The 23,015-nt window shown below is 38.2% G+C and overlaps 1 protein-coding gene across 1 annotated transcript in view; it reads right to left on the reverse strand.

The window, feature by feature from the left end:
* Window positions 1–23,015, reverse strand: part of LOC126161840 (general transcription factor 3C polypeptide 1) — a 359,490-nt gene that overhangs the window by 71,101 nt on the left and 265,374 nt on the right. The window contains exons 24-26 of the mRNA XM_049917946.1: window positions 22,747–22,955; window positions 9,754–9,943; window positions 1,844–1,933 (exon numbers count right to left, since the gene is read on the reverse strand). Of these exons, the coding sequence (XP_049773903.1) occupies window positions 1,844–1,933; window positions 9,754–9,943; window positions 22,747–22,955 (489 nt within the window). The remainder of the gene's footprint in view (window positions 1–1,843; window positions 1,934–9,753; window positions 9,944–22,746; window positions 22,956–23,015) is intronic.

The following is a 23,015-nucleotide window of genomic DNA, read 5'->3' on the forward strand; positions in this document are numbered from 1 at the left end:
GTCTGCACGTCCAGCACGAACGCTGGTCCAATTGAGGCGCCAGGTGGAAATGGCATGGCAAGCCGTTCCACAGGACTACATCCAGCATCTCTACGATCGTCTCCATGGGAGAATAGCAGCCTGCATTGCTGCGAAAGGTGGATATACACTGTACTAGTGCCGACATTGTGCATGCTCTGTTGCCTGTGTCTATGTGCCTGTGGTTCTGTCAGTGTGATCATGTGATGTATCTGACCCCAGGAATGTGTCAATAAAGTTTCCCCTTCCTGGGACAATGAATTCACGGTGTTCTTATTTCAATTTCCAGGAGTGTAGAAGAGGTAATACTACAAGACCCATTTATTTTATGAAAAACTATTCATACAAATCTGGTAGCTGTCAGTTAGTGAGAACTTTAAAAAAGTACACTTGCAATCCGGATCAAACTTTTTGTACCACTGCTGTACAATATGAGATGTTGTGGCCCATGTATGAACTTAAAAACATCTAACATGCTACCACAAATATATTTGTACAAAGGAACAAAAATTACAAAAGGCAACCACTCATTTGCAACTGATTCAAGGCTGGTGTACACATATATAGGACCAAAACATTCTATTAGCGTTTGAGATTTTGCTCTTTTCTATGGGGGGTAGTCAGAAAGTTTTAATTACCACTTAAAATAGTTACGTAATTAATTTTTTTCAAGTATACATCTGCAGTCCTGAAAACACTGATATCCTCACACCACAGTATCCGTAACATGCTGTTAAAAAAAAAAAAAAAAAAAAAAAGGCACAGCCCACTGATTATGTGGAGCTTAGCTACAATATTTTATTTTGGCACTTCTAACAGGGTGCTATAGTACTATGGTGCATAGATTTGCTATAGTACTATGGTGCATAGATTTTAAGTTTTATTGTGAATACACACATGTACTAGAAAACAAACAAAAAATTAACTACACAACTTTGTTTTTCATGACTAACCCTCATGCACTAAATATTAAATATTCTCTCTCTCTCTCTCTCTCTCTCTCTCTCTCTCTCTCTCTCTCTCTCTCTCTCACACACACACACACACACACACACACACACACACACACACACACACTTCTAACGCTAGTCAAAGTCTTCTTGCAAGTTGTGAACAGTGTACTGTCCATCCAAATTTCTACCCACATTCTTTGTTGTATTCTGATCCAGTGCTGAAGTATCTTCAAGAAAAATTGGGAAGAAATGCTCAAAACAGTCAAGAGTGATTACATTGGGTAGATGTTTTTGAAATTTTCTAGCAGGTTCTCGCAAGATGAACAGCGTATTTCTTTGACTGTCTGTCAATTAAGAATTTTTAAAGAATTCTGTTACACTTTTACATCCTCTTGCCATTTAATAAAAGTCTGTGCCCATATTGGCACCCTTCTTTACATACTTTCAATGTACCTGTTAGTCCTATCTGATATACTCGTAGTTCTCATGCACTTGAGCAGCAATCAAGTATGAATCATAGAAGTTTTTGGCTGTCATCCTTTATCGTGAATCATAGAAGTGTTTTATATGTATGGATGGCCACAGAAATTGACCCAAGAGGGGGTAAGAACCTAAAAAAAAATTGTATCTGAAATCCATTTCCAAGTGTTAAGATTGTGCTCCAGGACATGCTTGCATTTAGGCACACACTTATAGCATGGCTACAGAATGAGCCAGAACTGGTTGCCAAGTTGTAGTAAATGCTTAGGGCTGCCAGGTTTCCTCATACAATTAATGCACTGTATAAACACACATACCACTTTTGTATGTAAAACCAGAGATTTTATACTGTATGGTAAATCATATCCATAATTAAATACTTTTTTAATTACCTCTATTATGCGAGCATAACCTTCATCCACTTCTGAAACCTTTGGGTTGAGTGTAATGATTTGGTCAGGTATCTCAAAATCAAATTCAATCTACAAAGAAGAGGAGTGTACAAGTATTATATTAAAAGACAGCATAAAAAAACATATTTTAAAATAGAAAAATAGACTTCTGATAGTTACTTTCATTAGTTTCTCTAAAGCCTTGTCGCTACTGGCATATTTAAGTATAAATTAAGATGCAGAGCAACATATAATGCAACAAAATGTAGCTGTGATTTATTACTAAATGATAAAACTATGAACAGCAGCAGAGTTGTGAGGAGAGCTGTGATATCAGAGGATGAGACAGATTAATGACTATTGATAAAAGAATAAAGATAGTACCAATATTATGAAAAGGAAACTTGCTACTCACCATATAGCGGAGATGCTGAGTTGCAGATAGGCAGATCGAAAAGACTTTCACAAATAAACTTTTGGCCAACAAGGCCTATGTCAAAAATATACGACACACCGACACAGCCACCCACTTGCCCCCCCCCCCCTCCCCACACACACACATTTATTAAACAATTGAAAATCCAGGATGGAATGTAACAATATTATAAAAAGGGAAGTTGCTACTCACCATAGAGTGAAGGTGCTGATGGGCACAACAAAAAGACTGTCACAAATACGCTTTCAGCCAACTAGGCCTTTGTCAAAAATAGACCCCCCACACACACACAAAACTCACATACATGTGACTGTGTGTGTGTGTGTGTGTGTGTGTGTGTGTGTGTGGATGCGTGCGCGTGCTTGTGTGTGTTTCATCTCTAGTATATGGTGAGTAGCACCTTCCCTTTTCATTTTCATTTTCATAATATTGTTACATTCCATAATGGATTTTCCATTCTTTAATAAAGATAATAAGAAAGATGGCACTGAAATACTACTGTGTAATAAAACGGCTAGATGATACCATTATGTAAGTGGAAGGCATATTAATAATGGTTAATAGGTGATATTTTTATTAATCATTAAATGCCACCATGTCAATTAGATCCATCCAAATAGGTAAACAGGATTAGACAAATTTAATGGAAAGAAATCAGAATTCTCAGTCTGATGGCTTTACTGTGTAATATATAACAAATAGCCCAAACCTTCAATAGGTTTGCTAGAAGGATGTTGTTGTGGTATTCAGTCAGAAGACTGGTTTGATACGGCTCTTATGCTACTCTGTCCTGGGCAAGTCTCTTCATCTCCACATAATCTGCTCCCTATGTTCATTGGTCTCCCTCTACAAGTTTTAACCCTCACACTTCCCTCCAATACTAAATTGGTGCTCTTTTGAGGTCTCGGAATGTGTCATATTGAACAATCCCTCCTTTTAGTAAATTTGTGACATAAATTTCTTTTCTCCCCAATTATATTCAGTATACCCTAACTAGTTACATGATCTAATGACCTTATCTCCAGCATTCTTCTGTAGATCCACATCTCAAATAGCTTCTATTCTCTTCTTGTCTAAACTGTTTATCATCCACATTTCATTTCCATACATGGCTAAACTACAGACAAATTCCTTCAGCAAACACTTCCTATCACTTACATCTATGGGGGTCTGCTGAAAAGTAATCCCTCCAAATTTTTATGTTCCAATCTTAATATTGTGCATGTCATGCACATTAGTTTGTTTACTTTTCTGCTTCACTGACACAAGTTGCAACCACCTGCTGCTAGAGGGCTCCAAACTGTAGCATGTAGCATGACCGTGTATAATGTAACTATGTCAGTGTGTAAGAAACAGTTTGCTGCAGTCCCTTAGAAAACTGAAAGCATGAATACGAACAGTTCATCCACACATGCAGCACCCTTTCTTTCAGCATGACAATGCCAGACCACAAACACACAAGCGCTGCAAAATCTGCAACAACCTGATACCGGAGGTTCACCGTCATCCATCATCTGATTTTCACCTGTTTCCATAACTTAAGGAACACCTTTTAGGACTTCATTATGATAATAATGAAGCAGTACAAGCAGAGGTGAGGTTGTGGCTCCATCAACAAAGTCAAACGTTCTACAGTGATGCTATAACACGCTGGGCTGTTGCCGGGAGAATGTATCCATTGCCAGGGTGACTACATTGAGAAATCAATACTTAGTCATAAGAATCAAGATGTAGTATGTTAATAAAGTTTGTTTCATTTAAAGAAGTTTTAAGCGTTTTCATATAAAAAAATATAGAGGCATAACTTTTCAGCATGTGAAGTATGTGACTGGTTGAACTTCACTGCACACAAGCGCTGGATGGGCCGCAAGGGGCCCAATGACAGGGCTTGCTTTGCATGGCCTCCACGTTCACCCGACCTAACCCCATGCGATTTTTTCCTTTGGGGCTTCATCAAGGATCGTGCGCATGTGCCTCTGCTACCAGCAGACTTCCCTGAATTAAGAAACCAGATTGAAGCAGCTGTTGCTACATTAACTGAAGACACACTTATCTACATTTGGGAAGATCTCGGCTATAGACTTGATGTGTGTCGTGTGACAAATGGTGCTCACATTGAAGATTTATAAAGTTCTTGGTAAAACTGTGTGAGTTGCTCTTTCATTTGACATCTCATTTATAACTGTAAGTTTAATATAATGAATATTATAAACCGTTATAACCCAATATTCATTTATGAACACCCTGTATATTCAGTGTTAACAAATTTCTCTTCTTCAGAAACACTTTTCCTGCCACTGACACTACATTTTATATCTTCTCTATTTCAGCCATCATCAGTTACTTTGCTCCCCAAATAGCAAAACTCATCCACTACTTTTAGTATCCTATTTCCTAATCTGATTCCCCCAGTATCACCTAATTTAATTCAGTTACATTCCCTTACTCTTGTTTTGCTTTTGCTGATGCTCATATTATACTTCCCTTTCAAGACACTGTCCATTCTATTCAACTGCCCTTCCAAGGTCTTTCCTGTCTCTGACAGAATTGCAATGTCATCGGTAAACCTAATTTCTTTTTCCTGAAATTTAATTCCTGCTCCAAATTTTTCTTTGGTTTCCTGTACTGCTTATTCAAGGCACAGATTGAATACTATTGGCATTGGTCTTCAACCCTGTCTCTCTCCCTTCTCAACCACAACTTCACTTTCAAGCAACTCTACTCTAATACTTGCCGCCTGGTTTCTGCATAAGTAGTAAATAGTCTTTTGCTTCCTGTATTTTACACCTGCTACCTTCAGCATTTCAAAGAGTGTATTCTAGTCGACACTGTTAAAAGCCTTTCCTTAAGCTGTCTTCTAAGATAAGTCATATGGTCAGTAGTACCTTGCAAGTTCCTACATTTCTCAGGAATCCAAACTGATCTTCCCAAAGGTAGGCTTCTACAAGTTTTCCCATTCTTCTCTAAACAATTCGTGTACTTATTTTGCAAACATGACTTATTAAATGAATAGTTCGGTAATATTCACATCTATCAACACCCCAAGTCTGAGGGTATTTCGTTTGTCTCGTAACATCTTGGATACCATATGGAGTAGCTATGTCCTGATGGAATGTCATCTTAAAGGAGCCTTGTTCGACTTAGATCTTCAATTGCTCTGTCAAATTCTTCTTGCAGCATCATATCTCCCTTATCATCTTCATTTACTACTTCTTCCCTTTCTATAACATTGCCTTCATTTTCATTTCCCTTGTACAGCCCCTCTATATTATACTTCCACCTTTCAGCTTTCCCTTCTTTGCTTAGTACTGGTGTTACATCTGAGCTATCGATTTTTATACAGCTGTCTCTTTTTTATCCAAAGTTCTCTTTTAATTTTCTTATAGGCAGTAATTTTTGAACTGGTTAGACATCCTTCTATATCCTTACATTAGTCATCTCACCATTCCTACTTGGGTGTTTTGTACTTCCTGTCAATCTGAATTTGTAGATGTTTGTATTCCCTCTTACCTACTGCATTTGCTGCATTTTTATATTTTCTGCTTTTATCAAATAGATTCAATATCTCCTCTGATATCCAAATCAAATAATGGAAAATATAGGGTGGAAAGCAACAATATTATGAAAAAAATAGTCGCTACTCACCACACACACAACACACAACACACACACGTGTGTGTGTGTGTGTGTGTGTGTGTGTGTGTGTGTGTTTACTTATTTGATCTTTTGCCACCTTCACTATTTCATTTTTCAAAGCTACCCATTTTCTTATATTATATTTGTTTCCCCTGTTTTAGTCAACCATTGCCTACTGCTCCAAGAAGCTCTCAACAACCTCTGGTTTCTTCAACTTACCAAAGTCCCATCTCCTTAACTTTCTACACTTTTTGCAATTTCTTCAGTTTTAATCTATGGTTCATAAATGATAAACTGTGGTCCGAGTTCACATCTGACCCTGGAAATGTTTTACAACTTTAATCTGATTCTGAAATCTCTGTTTTACCATGATATAATCATTCTGAAACCTTCTGGTGTCTCCAGGTCTCTTCCATGCTTTCATGATTTTTTTTTATAACTAGATTTAATTAAATTTATTTTGAGTGCTGTAATAGACATGTGCAAATTTGGTTTTTGGTATTAATGTGTTTATTTACTGCAATATTTAGCTTAACTTTGCTTCCTGTTTATGTTACTCATCCTTAGATTGCGTAACACAATTTTTTGTTAATTGTATACATAAGATTCTTTAACTGATATGTTATTTACATTGTATATATCTTTTATTGTATTTATGTAAGTTTTACTTGAACTATGAACAGTTTCACACATTTCATATCCTTTTGATTGACTCCTTACCTGGATATAAGGAACACTAAATAAATAAATAAGATCACTGATGTCCTACCATAGAGTTTGAAGTTGGTTATATTAATATTGTTATTATACATAATACCAACGAAACAGAATTAATTCTCTGTTGAGCCATTCCACCAGAGATACAACAATATATGGGAACGCAAATTATATTTTCCCTAAAGTAATTAATTGATTTTCTTTAAACAGATTTTCTTTTATCTTTTTGAGTACTATGTTAATTTGCATTGCATAGTTCATTTGAAACTAACACATAAAAGTCAGAACTGAGAACCTACACAGAAACCTGCCCTGTTGTTGTTGTTGTGGCCTACAGTCCTAAGACTTGTTTGATGTAGCTCTCCATGCTCCTCTATCCTGTTTGAGCCTCTTAATCTCTTTCTGGAACTGCTTGCTGTAATCATTCTTGGTCTCCCTTTACGATCCCCCCCCCCCCCCCCCCCCCAAATACACTCCCTTCCCTTCAATATTAAACTGGTGATCCCTTGATCCCTTGAGGCCTAAGAATGTGTCCTATCAACCAGTTCCTTCTTTTGGTCAAGTTGTGCCACAAATTTCTTGTCCCTTCAATTTTGTTCAGTACCTCCTCATTAGTTGTGTGATCTACCCATCTAATTGCCAGCATTCTTCTGTCACACTATACTTCAAAAGCTTCTCTTCTCTTCTTAAATGTTTACTGTCCATGATTCACTTCCATACATGACTACACTCCACACAAATACTTTCAGAAGAGACTTCCTAACACTTAAATCTATACTCAATGTCAACACATTTGTCTTCTTGGCAAATGCTTTCCTTGCCATTGCCAATCCACATTTTATATCCTCTGTAATTTGAACATCGTCAGTTATTTTGCTGCACAAATAGCAAAACTCATCTACTAATTTTTAAGTGTCTGGCTTCCTAATCTAATTCCCTTAGCATCACCTGAGTTAATTCAACTACACTCAATTATCTTTGTGTTGCTTTTGTTTATGTTATCTTATATCCACCTTTCAAGACAATGTCCAATTGCGTTCAACTGCTCTTCCAAGTCCTTTGCTGTCTCTGACAGAATTGCAGCATCATCAGCAAACCTAAGGGTTTTTATTTCTTTTCCCTGAACTTTAATTCCTACTCAAAATTTTTCTTTGGTTTCCTTTGCTGCTTGTTCAATGTACACATTGAATAACATTGTGGATATTTTACAACCTCGTCTCATTCCATTCTCGACCACTGCTTCCTTTTCATGCCCCTCAACTATTGTAACTACCATCTGATTTCTGTACAAGTTGTAAATAGCCTTTTACACCCTGTATTTTATCCCTGCTACCTTAAGATTTTCAAAGAGAATATTCCAATGAACACTGTCAAAAGCTTTTTCTAAGTCTACAAATGCTATAAATGTAGGTTTGCCTTTCCTTAACCTATCTTCTAAGGTAAGTAATAGGGCCAGTATTGCCTCACGTCTTCCAACATTTCTCTGAAATCGAAACTGATCTTTGCTGAGGTTGGCTTCTACTAGTTTTTCCATTCTTCTGTAAGGAATTCATGTCAGTATTTTGGAACAATGACTTGTTAAACTGATGGTTTGGTAATTTTCACACCTGTCAGCAACTGTTTTCTTTGGAACTGGAATTATTACATTCTTCTTAAAGTTTGAGGGTATTTTGCCTGTCTCATACATCTAGCACAGAAGATGGAAGAGTTTTGTCATGGCTGGCTCTCCCAAGGCTATCAGTAGAGCTCTAATGGAATACTGTCAACTCTCGGGGCCTTGTTTCAACTTATATCTTTCAGAGCTCTATCAAATTCTTCTCGTACTATCATATCTCCCACCTCATATTCATCTACCTCCAATTCTCTTTCTATAATCTAGCCTTCTAGTTTAGACCCTTTATATACTTCTTCCTCCTTTCAGTTTTTCCTTCTTTTGTTAGTAATGGTTTCCCATCTGAGCTCTTGATATTCATACAGCTGCTTCCCTTTTCCCCATAGGTTTCTTTAATTTTCCTGTAGGTGGCATCTACCTTGCCCCTAGTGAAATAATCTTCTAAATCCTTACATTTGTCCTCTAGTCATTCCTGCTAAGCCATTTTGCACTTTCTATCTCATTTTTTAAACATTTGTACTCCCTTTCACCTGCTTCATTTGGAGCATTTTTATATTTTCTTCCTTCATCAATTAAATTCAATATCACCTGTGTTATTGAAGGACTTTTACTAGGCCTTGTCTTTTTAACTATCTGATCCTCTGCTGCATTCGCTATTTCATCTCTTAAAGCTACCCATTTGTCTTCTACTGTGTTCCTTTCCCCTGTTCTTTGTTCTAGTCAACCGTTGTCTATTAATTCCTCTGAAACTCTCAACAACCTCTGGTTCTTTCAACTTATCCAGGTCTCATCTCCATAATTTCCTATCTTTTACCAATTCCTTAAGTTTTAATCAAAAGTTCAAAACCATCAAGTTGTGGTCAGAGTACACATCTGTGCCTGGAAATGTCTGACAATTTAAAATCTGACTCCTAAATCTCTGTCTTACCATTATATAATCAAACTGAAACCTTCTGGTGTCTCCAGGGCTCTTCCATGTACACAACCTTCTTTTATGATTCTTAAATCAAGTGTTAGCGATGATTAAATCATGCTCTGTGCAAAATTCTACCAGGTTGTTTCTTCTTTCAATCCTTTCCCAGAATCCACATTCACCTACTATTTTTCCTGCCCTGGCACATATAACTCTGATGAAATTCTCAGTTGATATTATTGTAAAGGAAAGCAGCAAAGCCTATCAGAGAAGACAAGAACTGAACATATGTATATAACTTACAACTGAGATAACATATGTCCCACCAACACATTTTGAAATGCTAAAGAAAGAAAGTATTTTCCCCCTTTATGGGAATACCCTCTTGGGTATTAGGTACCCAAGATATAATTATTTTGTGAAACAGTGATCCATGGATCTGCCAAAATTAAGTTCTTAAATGTTTGGTATAGTTCATATTCCGTTTAGCCACATGATAATGTATTACTTCATATTTCTTTTTAATACCCGGATGAAGCAAAATCAGGAGAATACTGTAGCACTGATAGTTTCATTTTTTACAAAAACTTTCTTACCACTCCTTTACAGAACAGTTCCACTAAAGTCGCAGTTGATCCACCATCAGTTATCATCAGTTTCAGACCTCTGTTCTCAGGATTACCTTCCCAGTCATTTGATCTATGCCAGTTTTCCAAACTCAATGACATGGTGAATGACTGATGGAATATTGAATATTGATAACTTGTTTGTAATATGTGTCGATAGCTGGAAAAGAATGATCAGTATTGAGAATCAAAAGAATGTAATGCTGTGTAAAGAGGTATTGTGTTTTAAGAAATTAAAATTAGTTAGTAACATAAATGGCTCAAGAGAAAACACATTTGCATTTATCAACAAAGATTCTTGGAATTAACAGGTCAATGTCTTATGACCTCTATGTGCAATATTAACAAAGTCAACCAACAGTGTCTTTTTTGTCTAAAACTGTCATTCATTTCCTCTGACACTGAATGTCAACTCAATTCCTCGTACACATTTCTAACGGCTTGTACATTATGTACCCACTGCAACTGAACATACAACAGTTTGAAGAGTGCAGATATAGATGTAGGTGTATAATAACTTTACAACTGAAAATACTTTATATTTTTCATCAGACTGAAGACAAATGTGTCCTGATGTAATAAAACTGTTGCACCAACTCAGTAACTCTTTTATAACTTTGGCACAATGGCTGTAAATGTTATAGTGAGTAAAGTTTCTGCAGGAAAAAGTTCTAGCTGTATGTTTCAAGTAATAATGATAGTGAAATGTCAAAGCTTAATGAGTGCTTATGAAGCTTACAGAAACTGGTGAATGGCTTAAGAAATTGTGTTATCAATCGACAAAATGAAAACCTGAAGTTACGAATGGAGCTTCACAAATCATGTGCCATAATTGAGGACAAAAGCATAAAATGTCTGTGTGTCAGAAGGTAAATTACAGAGGTAAGATTTCTGGATCTAAATTGCTATCATATTTTGCAAAATACGTCTCAGTTGTAGAAAAAAATGTCGATGTCCCACCTTCAACTGACAGTAATAATTAATACACAGAAAACAATGAACTTCATAAAAGTTTTGGTGACATGGATATAAATGTTTATCAGAATATAAAGCAGAAATCAATAAACAAAATGGTTGGCATCCTCTTCCTAGCAGACAGTCAAGGTAGAAAATTAATAAACTTTTGCATGATGTTAAGAAAGATGTTCAAGTGACTACCATTGTCATACCTAGTGCAGTAACAGAAAATGCATTGATGAAAAACCCCTAAAGAACATGGAGCAACCAAATGATTAAAAAAATATTTACTATCAGAATATTCAGTCTGTAAGAAAGAAATTTTTTGAATTAGAAGTCTTCTGATCAACTGTTATTTGTAATGTACATCTGATCCCTATCAGTGAGGAATGGATCAAGGTTGAAGAACTGCTAATTTCTAAGTTATTAAATTTACAACTGGCAACAGGTATAGTCAGTTACATAAAAGAGGTGGTGTCTGCCTACCTCTTGTCAAAAACAGGGTTAATTTCCACAAATTAAACAAAAGCGATCATATGTTCATAATAAAGAAATCATTATTTATGCATACATATTTCTTGATGGCACTCTCTCAGAGTTTTTAAGAAATCTGGAACATATCCTGCATGTGCACAGTTCAGAAGGAAACAAAACTATTAACTGTTAATTTTTCCATTTATTACTAAATTCACTAGACCTTGTGGCTACATTTAATATGGAAGGTATTGTCAGTAAACCCTCTATAATAACTGCTATCTCCAGTAACCTTATTGACACCATTTTTATTTATAATTCTTTCACTCCATTATTAAATGTTGAAAATATGTTGACTGGGTTGTTTGATCACTAGGTGATCTTGATAAAATTGTAGTTGTCCTGCTGTCTCTCCTCTGACAAGCCAAAAACTACATACAGGCTTTTAATTAATGATTCCAAAAATTTAGAATTTATTAGATGGAAGGATGCATTCAATGAGGATGATACTAATAAGAAAGCAAAAATATTTACTGATACTGTGGACCATTATTTTAATATTGTCTTTCCCCTTAGAAGACCAGTAACTTATAGCACAAGTATACCATTTTATGTAAGGTGGATTGCTGAAACCTCCTTAGTATTTCCACATTTGACGTTTGACTTTGGCTTCTAAGCACTCCAGGATGGCAAGTGAGAGAATTTTGTAGGTTTCTGGTAGCAGGGATATTTCTATGTAGTTGTTTATGTTTTCCATGCTGCCATCCTAATGCAATGAATGGAATGGGCTGTTTTCCAGGCTATCGGTAGGGATTCCTCAATCTAATTTCTTTTAGCTGCTGTTGCAAGATTTCTATTGATTCCTCAGAGGCAAAATTCCACTGTTTTGTAATGACTGAGTTTCCTGTGGCACTTCGCTGCTTTTGAGACAGGCAATGTGGTGCTTGATTTTGTCTTTGACAGATTGTCCGGTCCCTAGGCACTGGACGATAGTTTTGTTGGCCTCAATTGGGCTTTTACCTTTATCAAGATCCAGTGTCAACAACAATGACCATTTCTTCTTTCTCGTTAAATTCTTCCGAAATCGTTATTTTGTTGCATTCCTACACTTCTTTCTTCTTTTTTCTCGATTGATTGTAACATAATATGTTACAGCCTGGCTTGATACCTTAATGAAAGCAGATGCTTTTTTCTGGGATTTCCAGTTCTATACGAAATAGACCTACTGTTGCATGAACAAATCACAATTTTTACAAAGAAAACTGTTGAGCTTCAGTTTTGCATGTCTCACGTCCAACTGGTGTCCTAGATCTGTACACTACCCTGCATCAGATACTGCAATAGGCCCCTACATATAGTACATCCTAGTTGTTGTTGTTGTTGTGGTCTTCAGTCCTGAGACTGGTTTGATGCAGCTCTCCATGCTAATCTATCCTGTGCAAGCTCTTTCATCTCCCAGTACCTACTGCAACCTACATCCTTCTGAATCTGCTTAGTGTATTCATCTCTTGGTCTTCCTCTATGATATTTACCCTCCACGCTGCCCTCCAATGCTAACTTTGTGATCCCTTGATGCCTCAGGACATGTCCTACCAACCGATCCCTTCTTCTAGTCAAGTTGTGCCACAAACTTCTCTTCTCTCCAATTCTATTCAATACCTCCTCATTAGTTACGTGATCTACCCACCTAATCTTCGACATTCTTCTGTAGCACCACATTTCGAAAGCTTCTATTCTCTTCTTGTCCAAACTATTTATTGTCCTTGTTTCACTTCCATACATGGCTACACTCCATACAAATACTTTCAGAAATGACTTCCTGACACTTAAATCTATACTCGATGTTAACAAATTTCTCTTCTTCATAAACGCTTTCCTTGCCATTGCCAGTCTACATTTTATATCCTCTCTACTTTGATCATCATCAGTTATTTTGCTCCCCAAATAGCAAAACTCCTTTACTACTTTAAGTGTCTCATTTCCTAATCTAATTCCCTCAGCATCACCCAACTTAATTCGACTACATTCCATTATCCTTGTTTTGTTTTTGTTGATGTTCATCTTATATCCTCCTTTCAAGATGCTGTCCATTCCGTTCAACTGCTCTTCCAAGTCCTTTGCTGTCTCTGACAGAATTACAATGTCATCGGCAAACCTCAAAGTTTTTATTTCTTCTTCCTGTATTTTAATACCTACTCCAAACTTTTCTTTTGTTTCCTTTACTGCTTGCTCAATATACAGATTGAATAACATCGGGGAGAGGCTACAACCCTGTCTCACTCCCTTCCCAACCACTGCTTCCCTTTCATGTCCCTCGACTCTTATAACTCCCATCTGGTTTCTGTACAAATTGTAAATAGCCTTTCGCTCCCTGTATTTTATCCCTGCCACCTTTAGAATTTGAAAGAGAGTATTCCAGTCAACATTGTCAAAAGCATTCTCTAAGTCTACAAATGCTAGAAACGTAGGTTTGCCTTTCCTTAACCTTTCTTCTAAGATAAGTCGTAAGGTCAGTATTGCCTCACGTGTTCCAACATTTCTACGGAATCCAAACTGATCTTCCCTGAGGTCAGCTTCTACATTCTTAGCAAGTGAAAACTTGCCAACAAATATCCTTACACCACAGATTCATTTTACAATCCACAGTGCAATTTTCTCCAGTATTCTCATTTAACAAAGACTCGAATTGTTATCCACAGATCCTTCTGCAGCCATCTAACATATTCACCGCTCCATTTCCCACATCTACACTGTCCATCCAATAAGTTCCAAGACTGATTTTATTCCTGGTATTTAAACAACATCAGTGCAGTGACAACTGAACTAACAACTGTAAACAACAAATGTGAACAGGCAATGTTAAGTACTAGGCATGTGGCTTTAGTGCGTCAACACTGTTGAGTCACAAATTGCAATGGAGCACCAAACTGAACATCTCTAAATTAACTGTTTAAGATAGTCTCCAGAACTGTTTCGAAGAAGAAAGAAATTTGTTCAAAGTTCGTCCTGCACACCTTGAGCCCAAACAAAAACACATAGCGATGGACACCTGCTGGAACTTCACTGAAATGAAAAAAGCATAAAATTTTTTCGTGGATAAAATCTACACAGATCACAAAACTTGGTGTTATTGGTATGAATGTACAACAAAACAACAACACCAAGATCAAAGAAGGCATGAACGTGACATGCGAGCTAAGAAAAATCCCAAAGAAGGAATTTTCTGCAAATTCACATTACTGTGCGAAAGTGTTGTGTGTTGTATACCAAAGTGGACTCAAGATCATCATCGTCATCATCATCATCATCATCATCATCATCATCATCATCATCATCACTCGGTCCCGAGTTCGAGTCTCGGTCGGGCACACAGTTTTAATCTGCCAGGAAGTTTCATATCAGCGCACACTCCGCTGCAGAGTGAGAATCTCATTCTGGAAACATCCCCCAGGCTGTGGCTAAGCCATGTCTCCGCAGTATCCTTTCTTTCAGGAGTGCTAGTTCTGCAAGGTTCGCAGAAGAGCTTCTGTAAAATTTGGAAGGTAGGAGACGAGATACTGGCAGAAGTAAAGCTGTGAGTACCGGGCGTAAGTCGTGCTTTGGTGGCTCAGATGGTAGAGCATTTGCCTGCGAAAGGCAAAGGTCCCGAGTTCGAGTCTCGGTTGGGCACACAGTTTTAATCTGCCAGGAAGTTTAATATGCCCTTGTTTAATTCTGAGATACAGGTAGACATTGCCTGCAGAAGAGGACTGTAACACAACTGCTCAAGAATATTATAATAACATTAACTTCTGCGAGATATCCCTATGCACTTTTCCGCCTGTTGTTTCTAAGTGCATAACATCCAGGAAAATGGAAACCTCAGCATATTTTTGACAAGTTTCTGAAACAGCACATGAAGATTTGTGTGGTTTAGTGTATTTTAATGTAGTGAGTGAGACACATAACTGGCCCCTGCATTTAAGTGATACAGCATCATCCAGGATGAATGTATATAAACAATAAGATTCACTGATGACACTGCTATCATCTGTGGACGTGAGGAAGAATTACAGGACCGTTTGAAAGGAATTAACAGTTTAATGAGAACAGAGGATTAACTAAGAGTAAACCAAAGAAACATAAAAGCATTAAGGAGCAATAGAAATGCTATTATCAACAAACTTAGCACTGAAATTGGGGACCATGTAGCAGATGAAGTGAAAGAATTTTGCTAACTTCGAAGCACAATAATACATGGCAGACAAAGCGAAGACAATGTAAGGAGCAGACCAGTGCATACAAAGAGAGCATTCCACACTAGAAGAAGTCTACTAGCATCAAACATCAGCCTTCATTTGTGAAAGAAATTTCTGAAAGTGCACAGCCGGAGGGCAATTGTATAGGAGGGAACTGTGAACTGTGGGAAAACCATAAAAGAATAGTTTGAGATGTGTTTTTACAGGAGGGTGCTGAATATTAAGTGTACTGACAAAATAAAAAATGAAAGAGATTTTCTGCAGAATCAGCAAGGAAAAGAATATGTGGAAAACATTAAATTCAAGAAGGGGCACGATGATGGGATCTGTGTTAAGACATCAGGGAATAACTTGTGTGGCACTACAGGGAGCTACAGAAGAAACATTTTTAAGAACAGACAGAGCTTTATATATATATATATATATATATATATATATATATATATATATATATATATATATATATATATATATATATATATATATATATATATATATATATATAACAAATAATTGAGAATTATATGTGGAAGCGCTACTCTTGAGATGACAAAATTTGTTTGCACAGGAGAGGAAAATGAGCTGCATCATAGTTCTTCAATGAAATGTACTATACAAAAGTTTTACTGTTATTTCCATCTTTACCTTTTTGGAAGTGTGTTAGGAATATAATTATAGATAATGATTTACTTTGATGGGTGAGTGCGGTTATGCATCATTTGGCTAGTTTGTGGTGTACAGGATAGAACAATGCAAGACACTTCCTGAAAATCAGTCCAAGATGATTACAAAATTCTAATGATGTCAAACGTATCGCCAAAATTTTTGAAAAGCAGCAAAAAGAGTCTATATCATTATGTGTTCTATTAGTCCTGAAAATATAAAAGATACAATAAGAATTTGAAGTAGATATGTGGTTACTTCACAACAACAAATCACCCAGTAACAAAAAGTGAGAAAACTAGAAGTCTGTTATCACCAGACATAGAAATACACTTGCTTCCACAACCAACAAAACAGGTCACTTGTAACTTCTGAAGACTCATGACAGACATTATAAGAAGTTTTACTGGCTACGATATTCTTCACATACTCTGCAGTGTTACACACAGTCTAGAATATTACCAAACAGTGTGAACCAGAGACAATGATGGATGTTTTACTGCTCTTTTAACAGCACATGTAAACAGATATTGTACTTTTGTATTGGGGAAAATAAATGACAAGTGATGAAGCGTCTCAATAGTTACTTCGAGTACACACACCAATACTGTCAATAACATGATACAAAACATCAGTCCGTAACATTCTCTGATCACATAAGGACATTATACACTGATGAGTCACAACACCATGATCACTTGCTTGGTATCCTACTGGTCCGCATTTGGAACGAAATACATCATTGATTCTGCATATCGGGGATCCAACAGTTTGTTGGTAGGTTTGAGGAGGTACATGGCATTAGATGTCTATGCACAAGTCATATAATTCATGTAAACAATGGGCTGCTGACCAGCATAAAGCAGTGATGGTCTCCAATAGTGACCCAATTGGGTTCCGTAGGATTTACATTAGGCGTATTTGCTCGCCAAGACATCAATGTGAGTTCACTATAATGTACCTCAAATCAATGTACATGGTTCTGGCTCCAAGAACCCAGACAATTACTCTATGTGATCATGTGATCAAAAGTATCTGGACACTAGCTGAAAATGACTTACAAGTTTGTGGTGCCCTACATCGGTGATGCTGGAATTCAATATGGTGTTGGTCCACCCTTAGCCGTGATGACAGCCTCCACTCTCGCAGGCATACATTCAATCAGGTGCTGGAAGGTTTCTTGGGGAATGGCAGCCCATTCTTCACAGAGTGCTGCATTGAGGATAGGTATCGATGTCAGTCGGTGAGGTCTGGCATGAAGCTGGCGTTCCAAAACATCCCAAAGGTGTTCTGTAGGATTCAGGTCAGGACTCCGTGCATGCCAGTCCATTACAGGGATGTTATTGTCATGTAATGACTCTGCCACAGGCTGTGCATTATGAACAGATGCTCGATCATGTTGAAAGATGCAATCGCCATCGCTGAATTGCTCTTCAACAGTGGAAAGCAAGAAGATGCTTAAAACATCAATGTAGGCCTGTGCTGTTGTAATGCCACACAAAACAACAAGGCGTGCAAGCCCTCCATGAAAAATTTGACCACACCATAACACTGCCGCCTCCAAATTTTACACACGCTGGCAGATGATGTTTACTGGACATTCGCCATAACCATACCCTGCCATTGGATCGTCACATTGTGTACTCTGATTAGCCACTCCACACAATATTTTTCCACTGTTCAATTGTCCAATGTTTACACTCTTACACCAAGCGATATGGTGTTTGGCATTTACTGGTGTGATGTGTGGCTGCTCGTCTACGAAATCCAAGTTTTCTCACCTCCTACCTAACTGTCATAGTACTTGCAATGGATCCTGATGCAGTCTGGAATTCCTGTGTAATAGTCTGGATAGATATCTGCCTATTACACATTACGAGCCTCTTCAACTGATGGCAGTCTCTGTCAGTCAACATACGAGGTCATCCTGTACATTTTAGTGCTGCACGTGTCCCTTCATGTTTTCACTTCACTATCACATCGGAAACAGAGAACCTATGGATGTTTAGGAGTGTGAAATCTTGCATACAGACATATGACACAAGTGACACACAATCACATGACCACCTTCGAAGTCCATGAGTTCTGCAGAGTGCCCCATTCGGCTCTCTCACAATGTCTAATGACTACTGAGGTTGCTGATATGGAATACCTGGCAGTAGGGGCAGCACAATGAACCTAATATGAAAAACGTATGTTTTTGGGGGTGTCCAGATACTTTTGATCACATAGTGTATACTGCTGAAAGATGACATCGCTGCTGGGGAAGACATCAAATATGAAAGGATGGAGGTGGTTCACAGCTGTCAGCATGTCTTCGATTACTACCACAGGTGCCATTAAAGCGCAGAAGAATGTCTCTCGTGGCATAATACTGCTCCCACCAGCCTGCGTCTGTGGCATGCTGCATGTTTTGAGCCACAGTTCACCTTGATGACAGCATTGGTGGAGATGACCATTGACCTTGTGTAGCAAACATGTGATTCATATGAAGAACCAACATGTTTCCACTGATTGACAGTTGAATGCCACTGGTCCCATGCCCACAAAAATCGTAACTGACAAAGTCATTGGGTCAACATTTGAACATACAGGGGTGGTCTGCTGTGGAGCACCATGTTTAACAATGTACGATGAACGGTGTGCTCCAAAACAGTTGTGCGTGCACCAACATTGTGCTCTTTTAGCAGAGATGCCACAGATCATCACCTACCCTGCTTTACACAGCAGACAAGCCTCCACACCCCACGTTCTGTGAAGAATAGTGGATATCCAACCATTTAATACCTAGTGGTAGTATCACTGCCCTACGTCTTTCCGTAGACGCTCACAACAGTAGCACATGAGCATTCAACCAGCTTCGCCGTTTTCAGTATAGTCATTCACTGGTTTTGCGTAATAATAATGTGACCTTTCTCAAAGTCACTTATCTCAATGGGTGTCACATTTGCAACCCATACTAGCTAGCTAGCAGCTAGGGTGATCCCCTGTCCATGTCTGCTCCATTTACATACTTTTGTTAACACATCACGTGCCCACAACACAACCAGGCTGCATCCAACACCACAGTGGGCAGCAGTCATAACACTTTGTCTTATCAGTGTATATTATGCTATGAGGTCAAGATGCTGCTATGTACATTAGAAGCAAACAACCTATAACCATGTAACAATTTTTTTTTTTCGTCATCAGTCTTCTGACTGGTTTGATGCGGCCCGCCACGAATTCCTGTCCTGTGCTAACCTCTTCATCTCAGAGTAGCACTTGCAACCTACATCCTCAATTATTTGCTGGATGTATTCCAATCTGTCTTCCTCTACAGTTTTTGCCCTCTACAGCTCTCTCTAGTACCAAGGAAGTCATTCCCTCATGTCTTAACAGATGTCCTATGATCCTGTCCCTTCTCCTTATCAGTATTTTCCATGTATTCCTTTCCTCTCCGAATCTGTGCAGAACCTCTTCCAATGTAACATTATTGACTCAATTGTCACTAGAGTTGTCAAGTAACATCATTATGAAATAATTCAAAAACTTCATGAATAACTGCTCCAGCATACGTTTAACACCTACTATAGGTCCATCAAAATCAAAGGCCATTGACCTTCTTGTGCAAATGCACACGCTATGCCCAAACTCCTACGGGGCTTGGTAGATTAATCTGCCACGAGCAATGAGTATGATGGGCAAACATCTATTAGGCGCACTATGAATGTAGTGGTGTGGACATGTTGGGAATGTGGATCTCACGGGGAGCGTGCAAGGGATAAGTCCCTGCAGAAGCACTATCCTCTGTGCCTGCGGTGGCTCAGATGGATAGAGCATCTGCCATGTAAGCAGGAGATCCCGGGTTCGAGTCCCAGTCGGGGCACACATTTTCAACATGTCACCAATTAAGTACATCAACGCCTGTTTGCAGCTAGGGTGTCCATTTAATTATCATTTCATTTCTAGCAAAGCTGCATGGTCATCCACGGTAACTGTTCTTTCGGGAACAGATACTACCGTCATATATAGTTAAACTTTGATAGTTTGTAAACAATTAGACACCAGTTTCATATTTGTATCTTACTTCTGGCCTGAGTTATCAATTTATGTAATCAGGGAAAGACTTTTCAGACACCCGGTATAATGTCGTCGTATGGCATATGTGATGCAGCAGGCCCAAATGACTTCAAATTCTCTGATAATTTTGTTTTAAATATCACTTCAGCTCTGAAAAGCAAAGTAGAGTTTGGCATTCTGTCCCTATACAGTCCAATCGGGTCCGTCTGACCACGTCATCTGCTGCAAATGGCATCACTGGATGCGGTAGGGAGGAGCATGTGGTCAGCGAACCACTCTCCGGCCACTGTCAGGTTTCTTGACCTTTAAACCACTACTACTCGGTCAAGTAGCTACTCAGCTGGCCTCACAAGGCTGAGAGCACCCTGTTCCCTTCTCACACCAAGGAAAAATTCCTAGCAGTACTGGGAATCGAACCCGGGTCACCCGCATGGCAGTCTACTGTGCTGACTAGTCAGTTATGCAGACAGACATTGCAGCTCTTAAGGATGACTTACTAACAAAGCTCCTAAGATTGTAATTGATACCATAGCAACTCATGCTAGAATTGTTGAAGCTTTCTGACAAAGGTAAAAGGCTGCAACATAAATACAATATCAGAGAATGCACTGTGAGTAATACCAGAGACAAATCATCAACAAATCTATAAGTGCAATGGTCAAAGATGAAAGTGATGACTTGAAACTCATCAGAGATGAAGTACTAACTTCAATGAACAAGGATAGTGGAAGGAAGCAACCACGGCCATTTTAAGAAGCTATGCCTGGAAACATTAGCTTAGAGTTCATGATGACAAGGTCATTACAAATGGAGCACAAGCTTGGATTTAATAAGGATGAGGACGGAAATCACACAGGGCTTTATCTAAGCCACTATTCCAACATTCACTTTAAGTAATTCAGAGAATGGATGAGACAACTCAATCAAGACGACAAATTGGAGATTTATTTGAACCTTTTTCCTATGGAGGAGAGTACATTGTCTCCATCACTGTGGCTTCTAGCTCACTGGAACTACATCAGCATCCATATGAAGTGACTGAGGGGAAATAATGGAACATGTATTTTTCCATGTAGGGCGTGATTCCATGATTATGAATCTACAAAAGCAGCACTCAAGAAATGGATCAGTTAGTGGTTAGCAAAAGTTCTTGGCATATCACTGATATTTATGGTGCCAAATCAATGTTACACAACATTTAGAAAGAATTTAATTATCACTGTTCCAAATTTATACAAATAATTAATACTCCAAATGTATTTTAATGCTCAGTATGTATCTCTCTATCCTGATGACTCCTCTGTGAATTGGTAAAGAGTACGATAGGCAACTACTTGTACTATGAGGGTAGCCCAAAAAGTAATGCACTGCATTTTTTTCCTCGACAATTCTTCATTGAACAAAATGAGAATTACACACGCAAAAGAATGGTGCTTTATCTACACACCCTATTTTCCATGTAATTTCCATTCCATTCTATGGCTTTCCTCCAGTGCGAAACAAGGTCGTGTATGCCCTGTTGGCACCAACCCTTGTCCTGGTAGCAGAGCCAATGCTTCATTGTGAGAATCACCTCCTCATTGTCCTCAAAATCTCTTCCAAAAATGGCATCATTTAATGGCCCAAAAATGTGGAAGTCCAAGGCAGCTAGGTCAGGGCTGTTAGGTGTGAGAGATGCAGATGGTCTCTCTGACCGCTGCAAATCGTGGAGCTCCACCGAACTGCCTTCTGATGACCTCACCCTCTGTGCCCAGCGACTAACTGTACTTCTGTTGACATCAGATGGTCCATATACTTTGCACAAGCATTTGTGAATATTCACCACAATTTCTTTCTCTGTTGTAAGAAATTCAATGATGGCATGTTGCTTATAACATACATCACCTACAGACATCATTCTGAAACTATCCTGCAGCTACACTGTCGGTTGGAAGTGACGGAAACTTGGCATGCTGACTCAGGAGACTTCAAATGATACACACACAATGTTTTGCACTCGTAGCATTGTTTTCGGCTGAGAAAAAAAATGCGGTGCATTATTTTCTGGGCACGAAATCCGATGGGCACTTATTACTGTCATCATAGTGTGTAGGTCATTTACATAATGTGAAATCTTTGAATAGCAACTTAAAAAGTAGCTTTAAATGATGCAACAAAATCAAAAAATTGACAGTGGCGAATAATCTTTGAAAGATGTGTTTTAAAAGACAGAAATAAGTGAATTATGAGAGCTTTTGCAAGGCGTGTTGTAACGATACCTGAATACTTTTTTTTTTTGCTTCTGCCTCTGTTCTGCCATTAATGATGGGCAATTGCAATTTGTGTATTGTGTTTCTGAGGCAGGGATTGATAACCACTACAGCATTTGCCTAGATGAGTGTAGCAAATTGCCTAATACCCGTACTTAGACTGTATGGTGTACCAAACCAACAACTGTTAATCTAATGTACAAATTTGATCTGGATTTGGCTCATCGTTCACATCAAAAAATTAGCATACAGCGCACTGAGCTATATGAGTACATTTTCAACAGAACTTAACACCATTTAAATAATTTTGCAACACAAACCTGATAGAGAGCTGGAATGGAGAACATGACAATGGCAGGAAATTTCCTTTTCTCTGTGCCAAATGCATATAATTCTTCTTAAGAGATACTATTTGATCTTCACGGACCTTTTTCATTGCAGATCGGAGCAAATTATCTGGAAACTGTTGGTAAACTTTAAACAGCTGATATGCCCAAGAAGTCTTGTCTTGCACACAGCACAGGGAACTCTGTGGATTAGGAAATAAAATTATCATACAAGAAGTTTATTCCCTTAAAGCATCATTCAC

Source organism: Schistocerca cancellata, chromosome 2, assembly GCF_023864275.1.
Source record: "Schistocerca cancellata isolate TAMUIC-IGC-003103 chromosome 2, iqSchCanc2.1, whole genome shotgun sequence".
In the NCBI taxonomy this organism is placed as follows: Eukaryota; Metazoa; Arthropoda; class Insecta; order Orthoptera; family Acrididae; genus Schistocerca; species Schistocerca cancellata.